Consider the following 16659-nt stretch of genomic DNA (forward strand, 5'->3'; position numbering starts at 1 on the left):
ATATTTTTTTTTTCATATTTTATACAATTTCTACATATTTCTAGAGCCTTCAAGTGGTATTAGACTATTAGTTTAGGGGTTCACTATTAATTTTTTTTTTTTGGATAATAGTGGAGTACACTGATTTCATAAATCGAACTAGACAAATACTGGTACTAGTGGTACCAGTCCTGACATTTCAAAGCAACCAACAACTTGCTGATGTAAAACCTATCATATTAAATGAGTAAATAGTTGAAACAACCAAGTGGCATTACATTTCAAAGCAACCAACAACTTGCTGATGCAAAACCGTACAAAAAAATTAATGCAAATCAACGTTTGAATGTGATTGATTGCACTAGATATTAATGCAAATCAACCAAAAAACACATTGCACCGTCAACCTAAATTCTTTTAGAGTCAATTAATCGGATTCAGATCAGCTGAAATCCCATATGCATGAACAGTAACTCTTAAATTCCGAATCCAACCGTTGAACTGTTTTGAAATGCGTGCACAGAAAAACTAGCTGTTTTGAAATGCGTGCACAGAAAAACTAGCTGTTTTGAGATGCGTGCACAAAAAAAGTTAAATGGCTGGATTTGGAATTCCAGAAATTTCAGAGTACAGTTCATGCATTCAGATTTCAGCTGATTTGAATCCTAATTAATCAATATCTCCAACGACCGGGTCAGCAGCAGCTCTATTAACATATCCCTGTGGACCCCTCCCTTGACCACTTACAACTATCAATAAATTTTTCTCCCTATCAAATTCAGAAACCTATGCCAGAAGGTTTACCTCAGGTAACTGTCTAATTAACATGTAGGATGGGAAACCTGTAAACATGATTTATCACCTACTTGTAGCAAAGAAAATAATAAAAATAATTTAGCAACCAACCAGATAGCAAGATAAGAAAATCATAATTCAATTTCCATTCCATTCGATTACTTTTCTTTATTGAAGCTCACTTTACATTTACCTCAAAATAAGCAAACATGGTGTAGATTATGTTGGGACCGACAAAAGTACCTGAACGTTAACCAATGTCTTCTTTTGCATGCATGAGAACACCACCGATTTGATTCTTTCATAATAGCAAGATCATTTAGAGAATCTCATTTGTTCTACCTTCTCCAAAGTCTCTCATACACTTATCTAATGGGATAACAAGAGTGAGTTCAGGATGCCTTGTATTCTCCAAAATCTCTCATACAGCTTGGCTGTTTAATTTGGTAGTTATTCAATTTAGCCCATCATTATTATTGAATATTATCCCTTTACGTTCTACACATTGAAGGTCCACACCCAATATAACACATTAATGCTTAATATGTTATAAAATGCAATGATCACTTTTAATTGAGCATAAAATGACGTTACCCCTTACGTTCTACACATTGAACCTCTTGAAAGGATTGTACTCCTTTTCCTGCATTATATATCCATATTGAAAGCGTACATATCCTTGATTTGGTACTAGAAGAGAGATGAACAAAGAGATGATTTCTAAAATATCCACAATTACTCTCTTTCTCCTTTCTTTCTCACCTTTTGCCATCCCAATCAAAACCTTACTGAGTGCTCAAAACCTTACAGATGGAGAAACTCTTCTCTCACCAAAATCTGTACTTGAGCTCGGGTTCTTCAACCTTGGTTCATCCAGAAATCGTTTTGTGGGTGTATGGTTCAAATTCGAGCCAGACACTGTCATATGGGTTGCAAACAGAGACTGTCCCTTGAACAACACCTCTGGCACACTTACCTTAAATAAGAGAGGGTCAATAATGTTATATGATTCAACAGGAAGAACTGTATGGTCATCTAGCTCTAACAACTCAAGTGATGCCAATGATTTCAGTCCAATATTGCAGCTAGATGATTCGGGAAATCTTATATTGAAAGATCAAACGAGCAATAGGATAATATGGCAGAGTTTTGATCATCCTACAAATACATTGCTTGCTGGCATGAAAGTTGCCAAAAACTTGAGGACTGGCTTTGAAACATATCTCTCTTCCTGGAAAAGCAGAGATGATCCATCAGAAGGTAACTACAGGTTTGAGATGGACACTGGAGGTGCTCCTGAGATTACTATCTGGGACCGTTCACAGATAATTGGCCGTACTGGTATTTGGAATGGAAAATATTTTAGTGGGTTACCCGAGATGGCAGGTTATAACATATTGAATTATACATTTATGTGGGATAAAGATAAGGTGTCGTATGAATTTGAACCTAAGTCAAACTCGACCTTGTCCCTGTTAATGCTGGGTGAATCTGGTGAACTTATACGTTTTATCTCGTATCAACCTCATCAGACCTGGGATAAGCTCTTGTTGGCACGAAATGATAACTGCAGCCAATTCGCAAAGTGTGGGCCTTTCAGTATTTGCCAGAGTTATGATGTGCAACCCTGTAGCTGTCTGAGTGGATTTGAGCCGTTGACAACAATGGAGGGGTACCTCAGAAACACTTCAGTTGGGTGTAAACGCAGGTTACCATTAGGTTGTAGTGCTAATAGTGATGGGTTTTATCAAATTGAAGGAGTGGAGCTACCATATTCACATAATGCAACTATTGATGCGAGCATCAGTGTTACAGAGTGTAAGAGCAGGTGTTTGATGAATTGTTCATGCACGGCATATGCCCCCTTGGATATCATGCAACAAGGGAGCGGCTGTGTGATGTGGCAAACTGTACTTACTGATATGAGGAAAATTGATGGCGAACAAGTTCTTTATGTGAAGGTTTCAAAGTCTGAGCTTGGTGAGTTTTCCCTCTATTTTCATCTTGCTTATGGATTCATAAGTCGTAACTTGTAGGGATTCTTTTAAACATCTTTTTCTTTTTCTTTTTTTAAAAAAAAAAAAGGAATCACAGTCCTGTTTTAGCAATAACAAATATGGCAATAGTTAGTTACAGTAAATAAGATTTTCAGAAATTAGCTTTCCATATTATGCTAACTAGTTTAGATCAACACCGACTTAGATTTTAAGGAACTGTCTTTCAATGGAGTCAATGCAGGTACAAATCATACAATTCCAAGAGCAAATCATAGAATTTCAAGGGCAGCTACTATTGGAATAATATCAAGTAGCATAATATTAGTACTCCTAATATCTTCAATTGTATGTCTACTATGGAGGAAAAAGATGAGAAATTCAAATCAAGGTAACAACAGGGTTGTATATCAAATCTGATTTATCTGACAATTCTGACAAACCCAACCAACTTGACCCAAAAAATTACGGATATAGAATTTGATTTCTTAGATATGGACTGTATTTTGATGAATCCAGCAAATAGCTTTATAATTGTAATATTATAGAATTTGGTTCGTTGGGTTTACTCAAAGACAGCTGAGTAAACCCAACCCGAAAACAGTACATTATTTTTCTTAAGAAAAAGTTATTTATACATAAGTATATAATTGTCATATTATTATAGAAATTATGTGAATATTGTTATTATAGAAAATTATGTGAATATTGTTATTATAGAAATTATGTGGATATTGTTAATTTTAAATTTTTAAATAAAATTTTCTCTACTATACAGTTAGTTAGAGTATATTATCTTATTTGAATTATTTTCCAATAATAACTTATTGGTTCTTATTGATTTTTAGATGAAACCCACTGAACAGAGAAAACCCCACCATCAAACATGAAACTCTGATGAATGATTTATATCTTAATTAACTGGATAGTTACGGATTCACAATCTCGATGAAACCCAACCAACCCGACCCATTTATTACAAAGATTGCAGATCCAAATAAAATTTTCTGCTTTTAGACATCTTTATACTTATGCAGCCATATTATACTTATGCAGCCATATCTTATACCACAGGTAAAAACCTGAAGTATTTTGAACGAAATGAGTCGCTCGAAGGAACAGATCTCCCTGTCTTTGACATGGACATGATTTTAGAAGCGACAGATAACTTTTCAAATACAAATAAATTAGGAGAAGGTGGATTTGGTATTGTCTACAAGGTACTCCTTGCTATTTGTTTTAAGGCTCACATGTTTTCACTTTTCAGAAGAAATACTCATGATTCACTCCTTTATGTAATTGTTTATTACTATATATATATAAAAAAAAAACTAATTTGAAATACAGTCAAGGAAAAAATAATACTGCAAAAACAAACTATATGTTATTTACCTTTCTAAAATAATCCTCGTGGATCTCCAGTCCTTGTGCTATTAAAATCAAAAGGCACTCACAATCACAAAACATGCTAGGGTCAATTGCCTTGTGGCCAAGAAATCGCCGTGAAAAGGCTATCAAGAGAATCCGTGCAAGGATTAAACGAGTTCATGAATGAAGTCTTGCTGCTCGCTAAGCTGCAGCATAGGAACCTTGTTAGACTCCTTGGATGCTGCATTGAGGACAATGAGAGATTGTTGATTTATGAGTTCATGGCCAACAAAAGTTTAGATTTTTATATCTTTGGTATGCATCACAACTTTGAAACACTATTGATTTATCATTCTAAATTCCTCCCTCATCTTCCATCAATTCAATAATTACAGCTAGATTTCTCTTATAATTGTTGCATGAAACCTTTGAAACTGCAAGGGTATTTCATATTTTGTTAACTCATGTCACAGATGCTACAAGGCGTGCCTCCTTAAATTGGACAATGAGATTAGAAATTATAATTGGAATTGTTAGAGGGCTTCTTTATCTTCATCAAGACTCCAGATTGAACATAATCCACAGGGATCTAAAAGCAGCAAATGTTTTATTAGATGAACAAATGAATCCTAAAATTTCAGATTTCGGCACAGCAAGATTGTTTAAAAGAGAGCAGGGAGTGATAAACACGGAAACTGTAATAGGAACTCGGTATGTGTCAATTCAGTTCTTATTATACCTCATATATAAATCAGTTCCACTTGACTAATTTCATGTTTATTATTTTCTTGTTTTATTTGACATATTTGAAGTGGATACATGCCTCCTGAGTATATCTTGGAGGGTGCAATTTCGGTTAAATCTGATGTCTATAGCTTTGGAGTTCTACTTCTTGAGATAATAAGTGGCAAGAAAAATCAAGGCAATCAAAACCTTCTTGCTTATGTGAGTGACAGGTCACACTTCCAAGAAATAATTTAGCAAGACTTGTACAAATCAAGTCAATTTGTAATACATACTATTATACTAAAAACTCTATAAATCATGCATCCTGTAGGCATGGAAATTATGGGAGGAAGGAAACATTATAAAGCTGCTTGACGATGTGATCGAATGCTCAGCTTTTGCAACAGAAGTAATGAGATATGTTCATGTGGGTCTTTTGTGTGTGCAAGAATGCGCTGATGATAGGCCATCCATGAGCTCTGTTTTCACAATGCTATCAAGTGACACATTGCTACAGGACCCCAAGAATCCCTGGGTTGGTACAAAAATTAAAGGTTTTCCCTCAGAGTGGTCCTACCAACATGATTCATCAACTGCGGTCTCTGTGGATCAACTGACCATAACCAGAATCGAAGGCCGCTAGAGAATCAAGAGATTGTAGAAAATCTGTTATGATTTCCAAATTTCCACTCGGTACTTTGTAAACAGGGGCAGGTTATAAGTCAAGCCAGGAGGTGCTTAGTCACCCCCGTAAATTTAATTTTTTTAATCATATATATTAAAACTTAACTAAAGTTTCCTTTTTTTTTTATAAAAAAAATAATATAGTTTAGCCCCTCCCCTAAAATGCTAAATATGTGTGCCTGTTACCTAGTGTTTAAAAAATTATTTTGTGGTTGTAAGGACTTCAGTTCAAATTCTAGTGGGTCACATATAAATATTATACATTTTACATTTCAGCCCCTCAATATAAATTTTCTAGTACTACCGCAGAATTTTTGTTAACTATTGTTAACCTAAGCAGAATGGTTTTGTGAGTGACACTTTATTCTGAAATTTGTAATGTCTGATCTGAACCCTACCCTCTTTGAATTGTTGGTTGTTAAACAGATCAAAGAGTAGCAAGGGTTGAGCAAATGAACAACCTAATTAAGCTATACATGATATAGATTTACAGCATTTATTGATTAATCGTGGTGTTTATAGCATATAAATTCTTGTCTATTTATAAAAAGAGAAATTATTCTGTCCTCCATCCTCCAGCCTCTAGGGCCCGATCAATTCCCCCTAATCCAATTAAAATCATTAATTAAAGACTTAAACTGTTCTTACCGGCCTCTTTCTCGATCCCCTGCTTCTCTCTCTTTCATTTCCTCCATCGCTCCTCTCTCTCGTTCTCTTCTCCTCTGCCCAGATGACTAGCTTTGGAGGCCCTCACAGTTATCTAGCTTTGGAGGCCACCAGCAAGCTCCTATCAGGTCATGATGGCGGCTACCAATGCTCCGATCACCATGAAGGAGGCCCTCACAGTTAGTCTTTGTGCATCAGATCGTAGTGCAACCTAATCAACGTGCCTCAGCTTGAGAATAACTCAATATAGCAAAAACTATAATTTATTGGGTCTTCAAATTGGCGAAATCCTAAACGCATAAGATGATTTAGAAATAAGAATAAATTAAGAGGACACATGTATATTTAGAAACCCCAATAATAGAATTAAATCACATCTCTAAACAAATTAATTGAGACAACACAACATGTACGCTATTCAAATTAAACATAATAATCACATTTTAAATTAAATAAAGGACTTCATATACAAATGTATACAATGCTTAACAACAGATTCAAATGAGTATAAAAGTTGCCACAACAATTGTATTTATACCATAGAAACCATAGTATACTGTAGTATACAAATGGTCAAACACGTATTACCAACATAGACAGACGGAACATTACAAGTATCAAAGAACAAACAAACAATCCATAATTTAAAAATGCTGAAAAAGAATAGTATTTAATTGCTAAAAGGAAATTCTTGCAAACCGTAAACTCCGCACATGATAACGTAGACTAGCAGGAAACAAGTGTCACTAAGTATCAGTTCCTCCTAAAGGTCTCGTCAGAATCTGCGCTTGCGTAAGGATAAAATAGTTGAGTTAGTATTTATGAGAATATTGTCAATTTGTCATTATGAAGTAATTTTCATATCCAAGTATTTTGGTTATATGTGTGTATATTTTTTATGAGGGTGGTTCCAAATTCCAATACCTCATGCCTTTCATACCTCATCATGCCTCATATTCTATATCTACGTTTTTATAGTCCAAATTGTTAATCCGAATTGCTAAATATGATATCCATACTAAAATATGCTTGGGGATGAAACTTTATAATTTTTGAAATTGTTTACTATTTTTTAAGATGAGTAGAAAATCACTGTTTTTGAATGGTTCATAAACAGTGATTTTGTACTTATCTTAAAAATAGTAAAAAATTTCTAAAAATGAAATTTCTAAAATTTCATCCTCAGGCATATTTTATTATGAATATCATGTTGCGAGGTTCGAATCGACAGTTTAGACTTTAGAAACAAAGATATAAAATATGAGATATTGGAGCCCTTCTCATTTTTTATTTACATTTTATTTTGTAAGTCATTCTTAGCCAAAAGGCAAAATGCAATCCAGTTTAAAATAAATAATATTTTTTTTGAGTTAATTTTCTATTTACCCTCTAAAACTTCTTCCGTTTTCTATTACCCTTGCACTCTTCACTCTATCTAATATAACCCTTTACTATGTTTATTTAATTCTATTTACACAGAATTAATTATCCACAATTATGTGTACTCAAAATTTATTCTTTTCCAATTATATGATGTTGGTCTTTTTCATACATTGAATTTCAAAATGAACACAGTCTGCCCCATTTGTGCATTAATTTTTGCTTATCAAATTTAGGGGACAAAAGGGTCTAAATTTGATCTTATCAAATTCTGTGTGTGTTCAGTTGCAAAGTGAAGTGAAAAGAGGGCGCAATTAATGGTTAAATGGATAATGGAATGTAAGCTCAGGCCTAATTCAACTTCAGGAAAATTTGATTGTGTGTTATATTACCAGTCTGTACCGTGTGAAATGAAATCCACATAAGAAATATTGCATTATGATTTACTTGATGGGGTACCACCATAATGCTTAAAAAGGAAAACAAATTTGAGAATTAGAAGAAATTATAAAGATATGGTATATTGGAAGGCAAATTCCTAGACAGGAAAACAAGTTCGAAAATGCAACTAATTATTTTGATGAAGGCCATGTTTTACACATTGGAGGTGAAGGGAAGGTGTACAAGGGTTTGTTAGAGAATAACCAGGTTGTGGCCATAAAGAAAGCGAAAAAAGGAAATTGAAGAGAAAAAAAGAGGAGAATTTGCGGTGCTGTTAAGTCAGCTAATATACTGCTAGATGCTAATATAATAATCTTCACGGTGATGTTTCTGATTTTGGAGCTTCAAGTGTTGTTCTGTTAGATGAGATTGTTGAGCTTGTTCATTTTTCGCATGGGTATTTAGACCCTGAATGCATATGTATACTGAGACAATTACAAAGAAGAGCGATGTCTATAGTTTTGGGGTATTAATCTTGGAGCTCATTACTTAGAAAGAGGCAGTTTATCTATATGAGAATGGTAAAAGAGAATCATTGGCTCAAATGGAGAAAGAAAATGCAGTTGAGTATAATTGGAAATATAAATTTTAAAGAGTGTGAATTAACTCTGAGGTTAATAAGAAAGAATTGGAAGTAAAATATAATATATTAAAGTCTTGAGGCACAAATAAGAAATTTAGTAAAGAATTGGCCACCATATCAGTATACAATACATTGAATTACATAACTGATCAGTATACAATACATTGAATCTTGCCTAAGATTAATTGCTTTGACTTAAATTTATGCAAAATGAATTGGTACCAGCATTGACTCTGGTATAAACCCGTTATACCAATTGATAGCACAATATCATAATTACATCAATTTTTAAGCTGGCCACCATATCAGACACTGAAACAACTAAAATCAAAAGAAATAAGTAAGATTACATCAAGCAGTGCCAAGATAAACAGATTACTCTAAAAAATCGTAAACCCTAGGAGCAGGAGCAGCGGAAAGGGGAAAAATAAATCGCAGAATTCAAACTCACCTGTAAGAAAAGGAAAAAAACTATTCGATTAGGTTTGAATATCCCCGCTTGAGAATCAAAGTGGCCAGGTGAAGTGCGATTCTCTCCCTCTCTCTGGAGTTTAGAAGCAACAAAAATTCTAAACGACAAGTTTCTCTTTTCTTACTTCTTTGGGTTTTACAGCTGGTCCGGTGCAGTAAGAGTCTAAAGTAACTCAAATTTTGAGTTTGAATCTAAACCGTTAGATCTGTTTGGTTACAATATTATTAAAAATTCTGTTCTGATCGGACGGCCCGTATCTAAAACTAAAATTTTAAGTTATTTGAGAGGAAGACTCTTCATGGAGTTGTCATGACATGCGAATCTTCTTGGCCCAAAAAAGCCCAAGAAAAAAGAAAACCACGCTGCTATTATTCTGTCAATTATGTCATTAGTAACTGAACTAATTCAAATATGATACTACATAAATTAACTAAGGTATTACTTTAATCAAAATTACACGGTTTCTTGTAGATCATAAGTGTTTTTTAATTATTTATATTTTATTGTAGACAGTACCCACTATTGAGAAGAAAAACCAAATAAAGCAATCAAATAAAAGAAAAATCATAAATAACACCCAAGAAGTTTACCATTTCATACCAGTATGGCAATAACCGGTACAGGTTTTCACAAAGCTTAACTGTGGCTTAGTCAGAAACTATGCAAGTAGATCGAATAAATTATTTCCTGCTACTTATTCTAAAATTTCATTTAAATATTTACTTGAAATTTGTTTTTCAAGTTTGTGCAACTGAAATACTGCAGACAGTACTACCCACTAATTGATTCGCCTTTAATGGGTAGAAATACTCTTTTTCACTATTGAGATGTAAAAACCATTAATTTGTACCGCAATCAATATTTTTCGTACTACTTAATTTGAATACTTTATTTAAATATTTACCAGAAATTTGATTTTCGAATTTTGCAACTGATACACTGTACAGTACCAGAAATTTGATCTTATCTCTAGGTGACATACAGATTCTACTCCACAGATTATATTTACAAAACTGCAGCAGCTCTGATTCATGTGGACAGTTGAGATTTACATAACAATTGAGATTAATGAATATCAATTGGTACTTAAATTCACCTTACATAACAATTGAGATTAATGAAGATCAATTGGTACTTAAATTCACCTTACATAACAATTGAGATTAATGAAGATCAATTGGTACTTAAATTCACCTTCATTTGCTAACGAACAAAGTGAGATTCTACAAATGGGCATTTCAAAGAGAAAACTGTTGGAAATAGTAAACTTAATGTGTGAACTCTCTAAAATTGTCATAAATGTATTGGAATTCTCTAGATGCATGTTGTGATCTTTTAGGTTGTCTTAAAAGATGAAAAATATATATAGAAAATAGAGATGGTTAATGAGATGATTAAATGTCATTTAATAATAGTAGAGTGTGTATAAAATTTCTACGAGTCTATATAATGTGTAAATAATGTGTAAGAGAGTCTATATAATGTGGTTTTCATTAGATCATAATATAAATGGATATGAACTCTGGCAAGAAATGCAACTTGCAGTAAAAAAGCAAAACTTAATTATTAGTTATATATGCCAATTACAAATTATAAACTTTTTCTCTATTGATACAAAAACTCAGTACAGTGACTAATGACATTCTCGATGGTGTTTACCTGCCCATTCTTCTGACCTTCCCTTCCCTTCTCTTCTGACCTTCTCCATCCGCTCATTGATTCAGTCTCAAATTTGATTTATGACATTCTCGATGACTCTTCAAGATAAACCCAAATTGATGCAAAAAAAAACAAAAAACAAAAAAAACAGAATCGCCCTCAACTAGGAGATAATTAATTGCTTTGAATCGTGAGAATCAAACTGATTTGGAAATAAAACTCAGTTCAACCCGCGGAGTCAAGTCAACCCAATTCACCCGATTTTTATCTAAAAAACTGCATGCCAACAAACTGGCTCCAAAATCTGTTCGGCCGATTTTTCCTTCTATGAATTTTACAACTTGTAGGTGCAATTTCATAATTCATAATACTGCTGTGAACAATTTAGCATAGTTGGAATGGGAACGGTACATGCACCTTGTGCTTATTAACTACAAGCTCTGAATAACAATGAATTAGCCAATATCACTGAAATACAAGTTAAAAGTACAATGCACAGTACGCACTAATAATGCAATTTTATCTTAGTTTAAACAAACTAGCTACATCGATTATTAGTTGCACGCTATCTATATATTATGCCGGGCTCTGCAAGTGCAGTTCAGCTTTAGTTCACCTTCCTTCCTGTAGGGAGCCCACTGACACAGCAGCATATGAATTGGATGATTTCTGGGGAGCAAAGTTTGCTGCATCGGGATTAAGATACACAAGCTTCATATCATCTGGGAGCTGCTCGGTGCCATTGAGATACTGTATCACTTGTCTCATGCTGGGTCTAACTTCTGCAATAGATTGGCAGCAAACTAGCCCCACCTTCAACACCATCTCTATCTCCTTAATATCACACTCTTTTGCAATACAGGCATCAATTGCCTTCGTCAGATGACCTTTTACTTCACAATCCCTAGCCCACTCAACTAAGTTTATCTCATCAGTTGGTTTATTATTCTCAATTGGTCTCCTGCCAGATACCACCTCCAAGAGCAACACCCCAAAAGCAAATACATCTGAGCTGGTTGTGGCCTTGCCTGTGTATGACAGCTCTGGAGCCATGTAACCAAGAGTACCCGCGACATGTGTTGTATTGGGGTTTGTACCATGCTCATTGAACCTGGCCAACCCAAAATCTCCCAACTTTGGGTTCAAGTCTGACCCAAGCAAGACATTGCTGGATTTGACATCTCGATGCACAACCAGCTGCTCCCATTCTTCATGCAAGTAGAGCAGACCTGATCCAACACCCATAAGGATGTTGAGGCGCTGCTCCCATGTAAGTATGGTCCTTGTTTCGTTGTTACGGTGAAAAAGAAGTGCATCAAGACTACCATTAGGCATGAGCTCGTATACTAAGAGAAGATCTTGGTTTCTTTTGCACCATCCACGCAGCTTTACCAAGTTCCGATGCCTCATTCTCCCTAGGCTTGATATCTCCGCGACAAACTCTCTCAACCCTTGCCTTGTATTACTAGAGATCTTCTTTATGGCTGCTACTTCTTTAGTTTTTGGAAATACCCCCTTGTAGACATGACCAAATCCCCCGGATCCAATTAACTCGGTCTCTTTGAACCCTTTGGTTGCCCTGTAAAGGTCCTTGTATTGGAGCCTATGGGGGTGTTCCTGTTCCCAATCCTCAATTGTCTCAGCCAACTTGGCTCTTTGTCGTAGGTACAATGAGACTCCGATTAAAAGGGCGATCAAGGCTAAAGTCCCTATGGAGGATAAAATGCCAATCTTGATCACTTTAGATCTGGAAGATGACATTGCACTGGGTGGATGTGGAAATTTTGGTAGATGAGAGATATCAATGGCTTGGGCCGATCCCTCGGTGCTAAAACTCCATGCTATTATATAGTGGGAACTTGCTCGTTTCTTCGTCGAGGAAGTGAACCCAACATACATTTCTTCCTCAAAAATATGTATGAGGTCTACCGGATATGAAATTAGGGCCCGGGCAGGTTTAGGAATTGAAAGAGGTGCAACAGTTATATCAAGGATCTTATTGGTGCCATTGTAGTCGATCCATGCCTGAATCGGTTGCCCACTCTCAAGTTCGAACTCAACCTTAGAAGTTTGATTGGTATAATAGGCAGCTTTCTGTGAGATGTTTGATTTCAGGTTGTTCAAGTCAACACCGACATGATTTCCATCTGTCTCATTAAATAGTTTACTGGCCTTAACTGTATCAAACTCTACTGCAAAAACATGGTTTGAGAAATTTCCATTGTTGTTAGGCCCGAGCAGGCCAAGGTACTGGCCGAAAAAAGCCCCGGGGAGTTGTTTAGAGGGTACAATCGCAAAGGTTAGGCCATGGCCTCCAACACTACCCACCTTAATGATGTCTAAAATGAAAGATGTACTGAAAGAGATTACGGACGACAGGTTTTTATTAGTTTTGATCATTGGAATTGGGGATGAGAAGAAAGCATGGCCAATGATATTTTGTTTGTCATTGGTTAGTTGTAGTAAGCCATCCATTGTTATCTGTGTGGCACCATCTAAGCTTAGCAGGTTGGAAGCTTGTTTGAATCCATTGAAGATGAAGTTCTCACTGGTGCAATGAAGTGAGAAATAACTCAAGAAGAGTACAAACTGAAATACAATGGCCCATGAAACCATTTTTTGATTGAACAGCTGCAATATCAACAGTTAGATTGATTTATTAGACACCAATTAATTGTTATTAGAGTATGCCACATAGCTAGAGAAGTGAGAAAAATGTAAATTTCAGTTTACTAACAAGTTAGAATTTTCCAAACTTAAAATACTAGTTACGTTGCTGCAAGTTTAATTGCAACTTAGGCAGATATATAGTATAATTAATCAATTCCTTCTTCCTAAATTGAAGAAACGAGTTCAAGAAGACACTACTTGTGGTTGTACATGTATATATTTTGACGAAACGATCGGACGGGGTATTGATACTGATCAAAGAGTAGTTATCATGGTTCACAAAATCTCACTTGACCGTAGAATCGGAGTCGAGTGAATCGGACGTCGAATAAGATCGGAAACTCGTTTTTTATTTTTATTTTTTTATGGAGAAGCTTGTTTTGTATTTAAAAAAAAACAGAAAAAATTGAATAATAATTAAATTTGTCAAAGAAATATTAATTGTAAAATAGTAACATGATTTTTTTTTCCTCAAAAAAGAACTAATTATTGTAATCAAATTAATTAAATATAGTACCTTAAAATGAATACTGAGAATTTGGTTTGAACTCCTTTGCCATGTTACTTTCAACTTTGAAGACTTGAAAGTTGCTTCAGCTTTGTTTAAAATTCATGGTCCGTGATTTCAATTTATATTAAAATTCATGCTGTAAAATTCATGGACGATATGATTTTGATTTTTAGATTGACTGGGGAATGTGAAAAGAAAGAAATCCTATGATGGTGATACTTGATTAATTGCAGACCCTTTTCTTTGATCAAAGTCAAAGTTATAATTTATTAATTATTGTCCTCCTTAGATACAATCATATTCATACAAGTGGAGAGTGGAGAGTGGAGACACTTGGTTATAGACTATAAGCAGGGAATGACTTTTCAGTCAAAGTCGTCAGGTCAGGGAAATGGGAAGGAAAATAAGTATAAGAATAGTTGAAAAATATCAAAGTCGTTAAGTCAGGGAAATGGAAAGGAAAATAAGTAAAAGAATAGTTGGAAAATATCAAAGTCGTCAAAGTCAGGGAAATGAGAAGGAAAATAAGTAGAAGAATAGTTGGAAAATAAATGGGAAAGAAATCCAACCATTCCTACTTTACTTGCCACGTGTCAGCAGCATCAGCCAACTAGCTAGGGGACCGTTTCCTTTTGTCTTTTTTAATAAAGATCTCCTCCATCCATTCCTACTTTACTTGTCACGGGTCAGCAGCTCCAGCCAACTAGGGGACCGCCCCACTATATGGAGTCCGTGTATCTGAGGTGCATTCTATCAAAACAGACGGTCCAGATTAAGCAGGAAGAAGAACGCACACAGATATATTTAGTATGATAAAAAAAAATCTCAGCTGATTCAAATTAAATCCGGTACCTATTAAAGCGAAGGGTCTGCTTTGAGATTCATGTCAAGTAAAAAGAACAGTTCAGATTTGACACTTGCACCTCAGGTACTAACCCACTTTTTAGGTTTTAGATCCAAACCATCTAATTTGAATCAGTAATAATTCATCTGAAGTGAAGTGCACACATCCCGAGCAATAAATCATTTAAAGTAATTTCAAGCGACAGATTCAATTCAGATGGTCCCGATTAGACACCCAAAAAAATAGTTAATTTAGGGGATCTGTTGCATGTCTTTTATCTTTATGTGGCATTTGGATCTGGGAGCATATATCTTTATCTTATCTTATTATAGTAATAATATTTACGTTTATTGGCCAATAAAACGTTTTTTTTATAATTTCCGGACCGAACAATTATTTTTATCATTTTCAACTTAGCGTCTCTGTCTCTGTGTCTCCGTATCTTCCTCTCAAATCCTCAGTACTCTTTGTCTCTCTCTCTCTGTCTCCGTCTCTCCCTCTCCTCCGTGTCTCTCTCTCTCTTTCTCTCCGTCTCTTCCTCTCAAAGCCGAGCCTCTCACACCTCCGGCTCAATTGTGTCAGTTTTTAATTTTTTTTATTGTTTCAAAAATTAATTAATGGTGTTTGTATATTGTTTTACAGTCTTGAGGACATCTCTCTCAAGTTACTTAATCATCCGGCCGATCAACTATCATGGTATTAGCTTTATCTAATTTTCTCATTATTATACTTTTAAAACACATTTTTTTGTATTTTTTATTGGAAAATGTTTTTCCATCTAATTGTTACCTTTGTTTTTGTTTTTAGGGTCTTTTTTAATCTCAAGTGATGTGATTGCAAAAGTGGTAATTATTGATTTTTTTATTGTTGTGCTTTACATTAATTGCATAAATGTGTATATTGCATAAATGTGTGTTAATTGAAGAAATAGCCCAATTAGTCACTTGTATGTTTGTTAATTAATTTTTTTTTGGATTTAAATTTCTTGTTATAATATGTAATACCTCACAAAACTTTGTATGAACATGAATTTTTTGTAATAGTTTAAGATGTGTATGATAATTAATTTATGATGTGTATATGATATTTGATTATTACTTCTTAGTGTGCAAAAAAAAAAATTTAGGGTGCTAGCTAGCAAAATATATATGGAAGCTAGTCAAATAAATAAAAATATTTTTTTTAGCTTCAATAAAACATCAAGATCGGTTATTTTAAACAACCGATCCAGATTACTACTATTAGGATCGGTTGTTTATAATAACCGATCCTAATTCTCTAAAATAAAAAATAAAAATAAAAAAAAAATAAAAAAAAAACTTTTAGGATCGGTTATTTTTATAACCGATCCTAAAAGTTTTTTTTTTTTTTTTTTTTAGAGAATTATATCAAGATCGGTTTTACAAGAAAAACCAATCCAGATACTTAACTATCAAGATCGGTTTTTATGTAGAACCGATCCTGATAGTCTCATCTGGATCAATTTTAATGAAATCCGATACTAATTGTGTTTTGTTTAATTGGTATTAAAAAACGGGGGAAAAATATTAGGATCGGTTCTCCGATATAACCGATCTAGATAGGTACTTATTAAGATCGGTTGGGTACAAAATACAAAACCTCTCCTGATAGTATCAATATCGCCTTCATCAAGATCGGTTATATTCCGATACTAATAGGCTTATATAACCGATCCTGATTCCTTATTTTTCACTAGTGGTGGTACTCGTAAAGATTAGTCGGTACTTGAAACTAGTTGGTGCTTGTTGAAACCATATCACTGGTACATAAACAGGGACAGTGAATCTGATCAATTGCTAGTATGGCATGAGGAATTCCTCGTTCTAAGATGTTTTATAGTTGTGCTATGAAATATTGGTGTAATAT

The 16659-nt window shown here is 34.5% G+C and overlaps 2 protein-coding genes, 1 long non-coding RNA gene and 1 pseudogene across 8 annotated transcripts in view; 1 reads left to right on the forward strand and 3 right to left on the reverse strand.

Moving 5' to 3' along the window:
• The window catches only part of LOC144545362 (F-box/LRR-repeat protein At2g42730-like), a 102657-nt gene that overhangs the window by 38401 nt on the left and 47597 nt on the right, over window positions 1-16659 (reverse strand). The window lies entirely within an intron of this gene.
• LOC144545356 (G-type lectin S-receptor-like serine/threonine-protein kinase At4g27290) lies at window positions 870-5750 on the forward strand. Of its 2 annotated transcripts, XM_078293951.1 has the most exons (7): window positions 870-2754; window positions 3004-3159; window positions 3843-3988; window positions 4241-4451; window positions 4610-4847; window positions 4949-5081; window positions 5194-5750. In XM_078293951.1, exons 1-7 carry the CDS (start codon window positions 1476-1478, stop codon window positions 5503-5505), a joined length of 2475 nt encoding a protein of 824 aa, XP_078150077.1. In that variant the 5' UTR covers window positions 870-1475; the 3' UTR covers window positions 5506-5750. The 2 variants fall into 2 exon arrangements, with proteins under 2 accessions (XP_078150077.1, XP_078150078.1); XM_078293952.1 differs by lacking the exon at window positions 3004-3159 and having other exon boundaries at window positions 871-2754.
• Window positions 5686-9186, reverse strand: LOC144545366 (uncharacterized). Of its 2 annotated transcripts, XR_013508482.1 has the most exons (3): window positions 9068-9186; window positions 6926-6994; window positions 5686-6502 (listed from the first exon to the last, which is right to left on the reverse strand). It is a non-coding gene; the product is annotated as an uncharacterized LOC144545366 (long non-coding RNA). The 2 variants fall into 2 exon arrangements; XR_013508481.1 differs by lacking the exon at window positions 5686-6502 and having other exon boundaries at window positions 6626-6994.
• On the reverse strand, window positions 11197-13433 carry LOC144545076 (L-type lectin-domain containing receptor kinase S.4 pseudogene; annotated as a pseudogene). Its single transcript, XR_013508380.1, has one exon. The product of XR_013508380.1 is annotated as an L-type lectin-domain containing receptor kinase S.4 pseudogene (transcript).

This window comes from Carex rostrata, chromosome 27 (assembly GCF_964058835.1).
Source record: "Carex rostrata chromosome 27, lpCarRost1.2, whole genome shotgun sequence".
Taxonomy (NCBI): Eukaryota; Viridiplantae; Streptophyta; class Magnoliopsida; order Poales; family Cyperaceae; genus Carex; species Carex rostrata.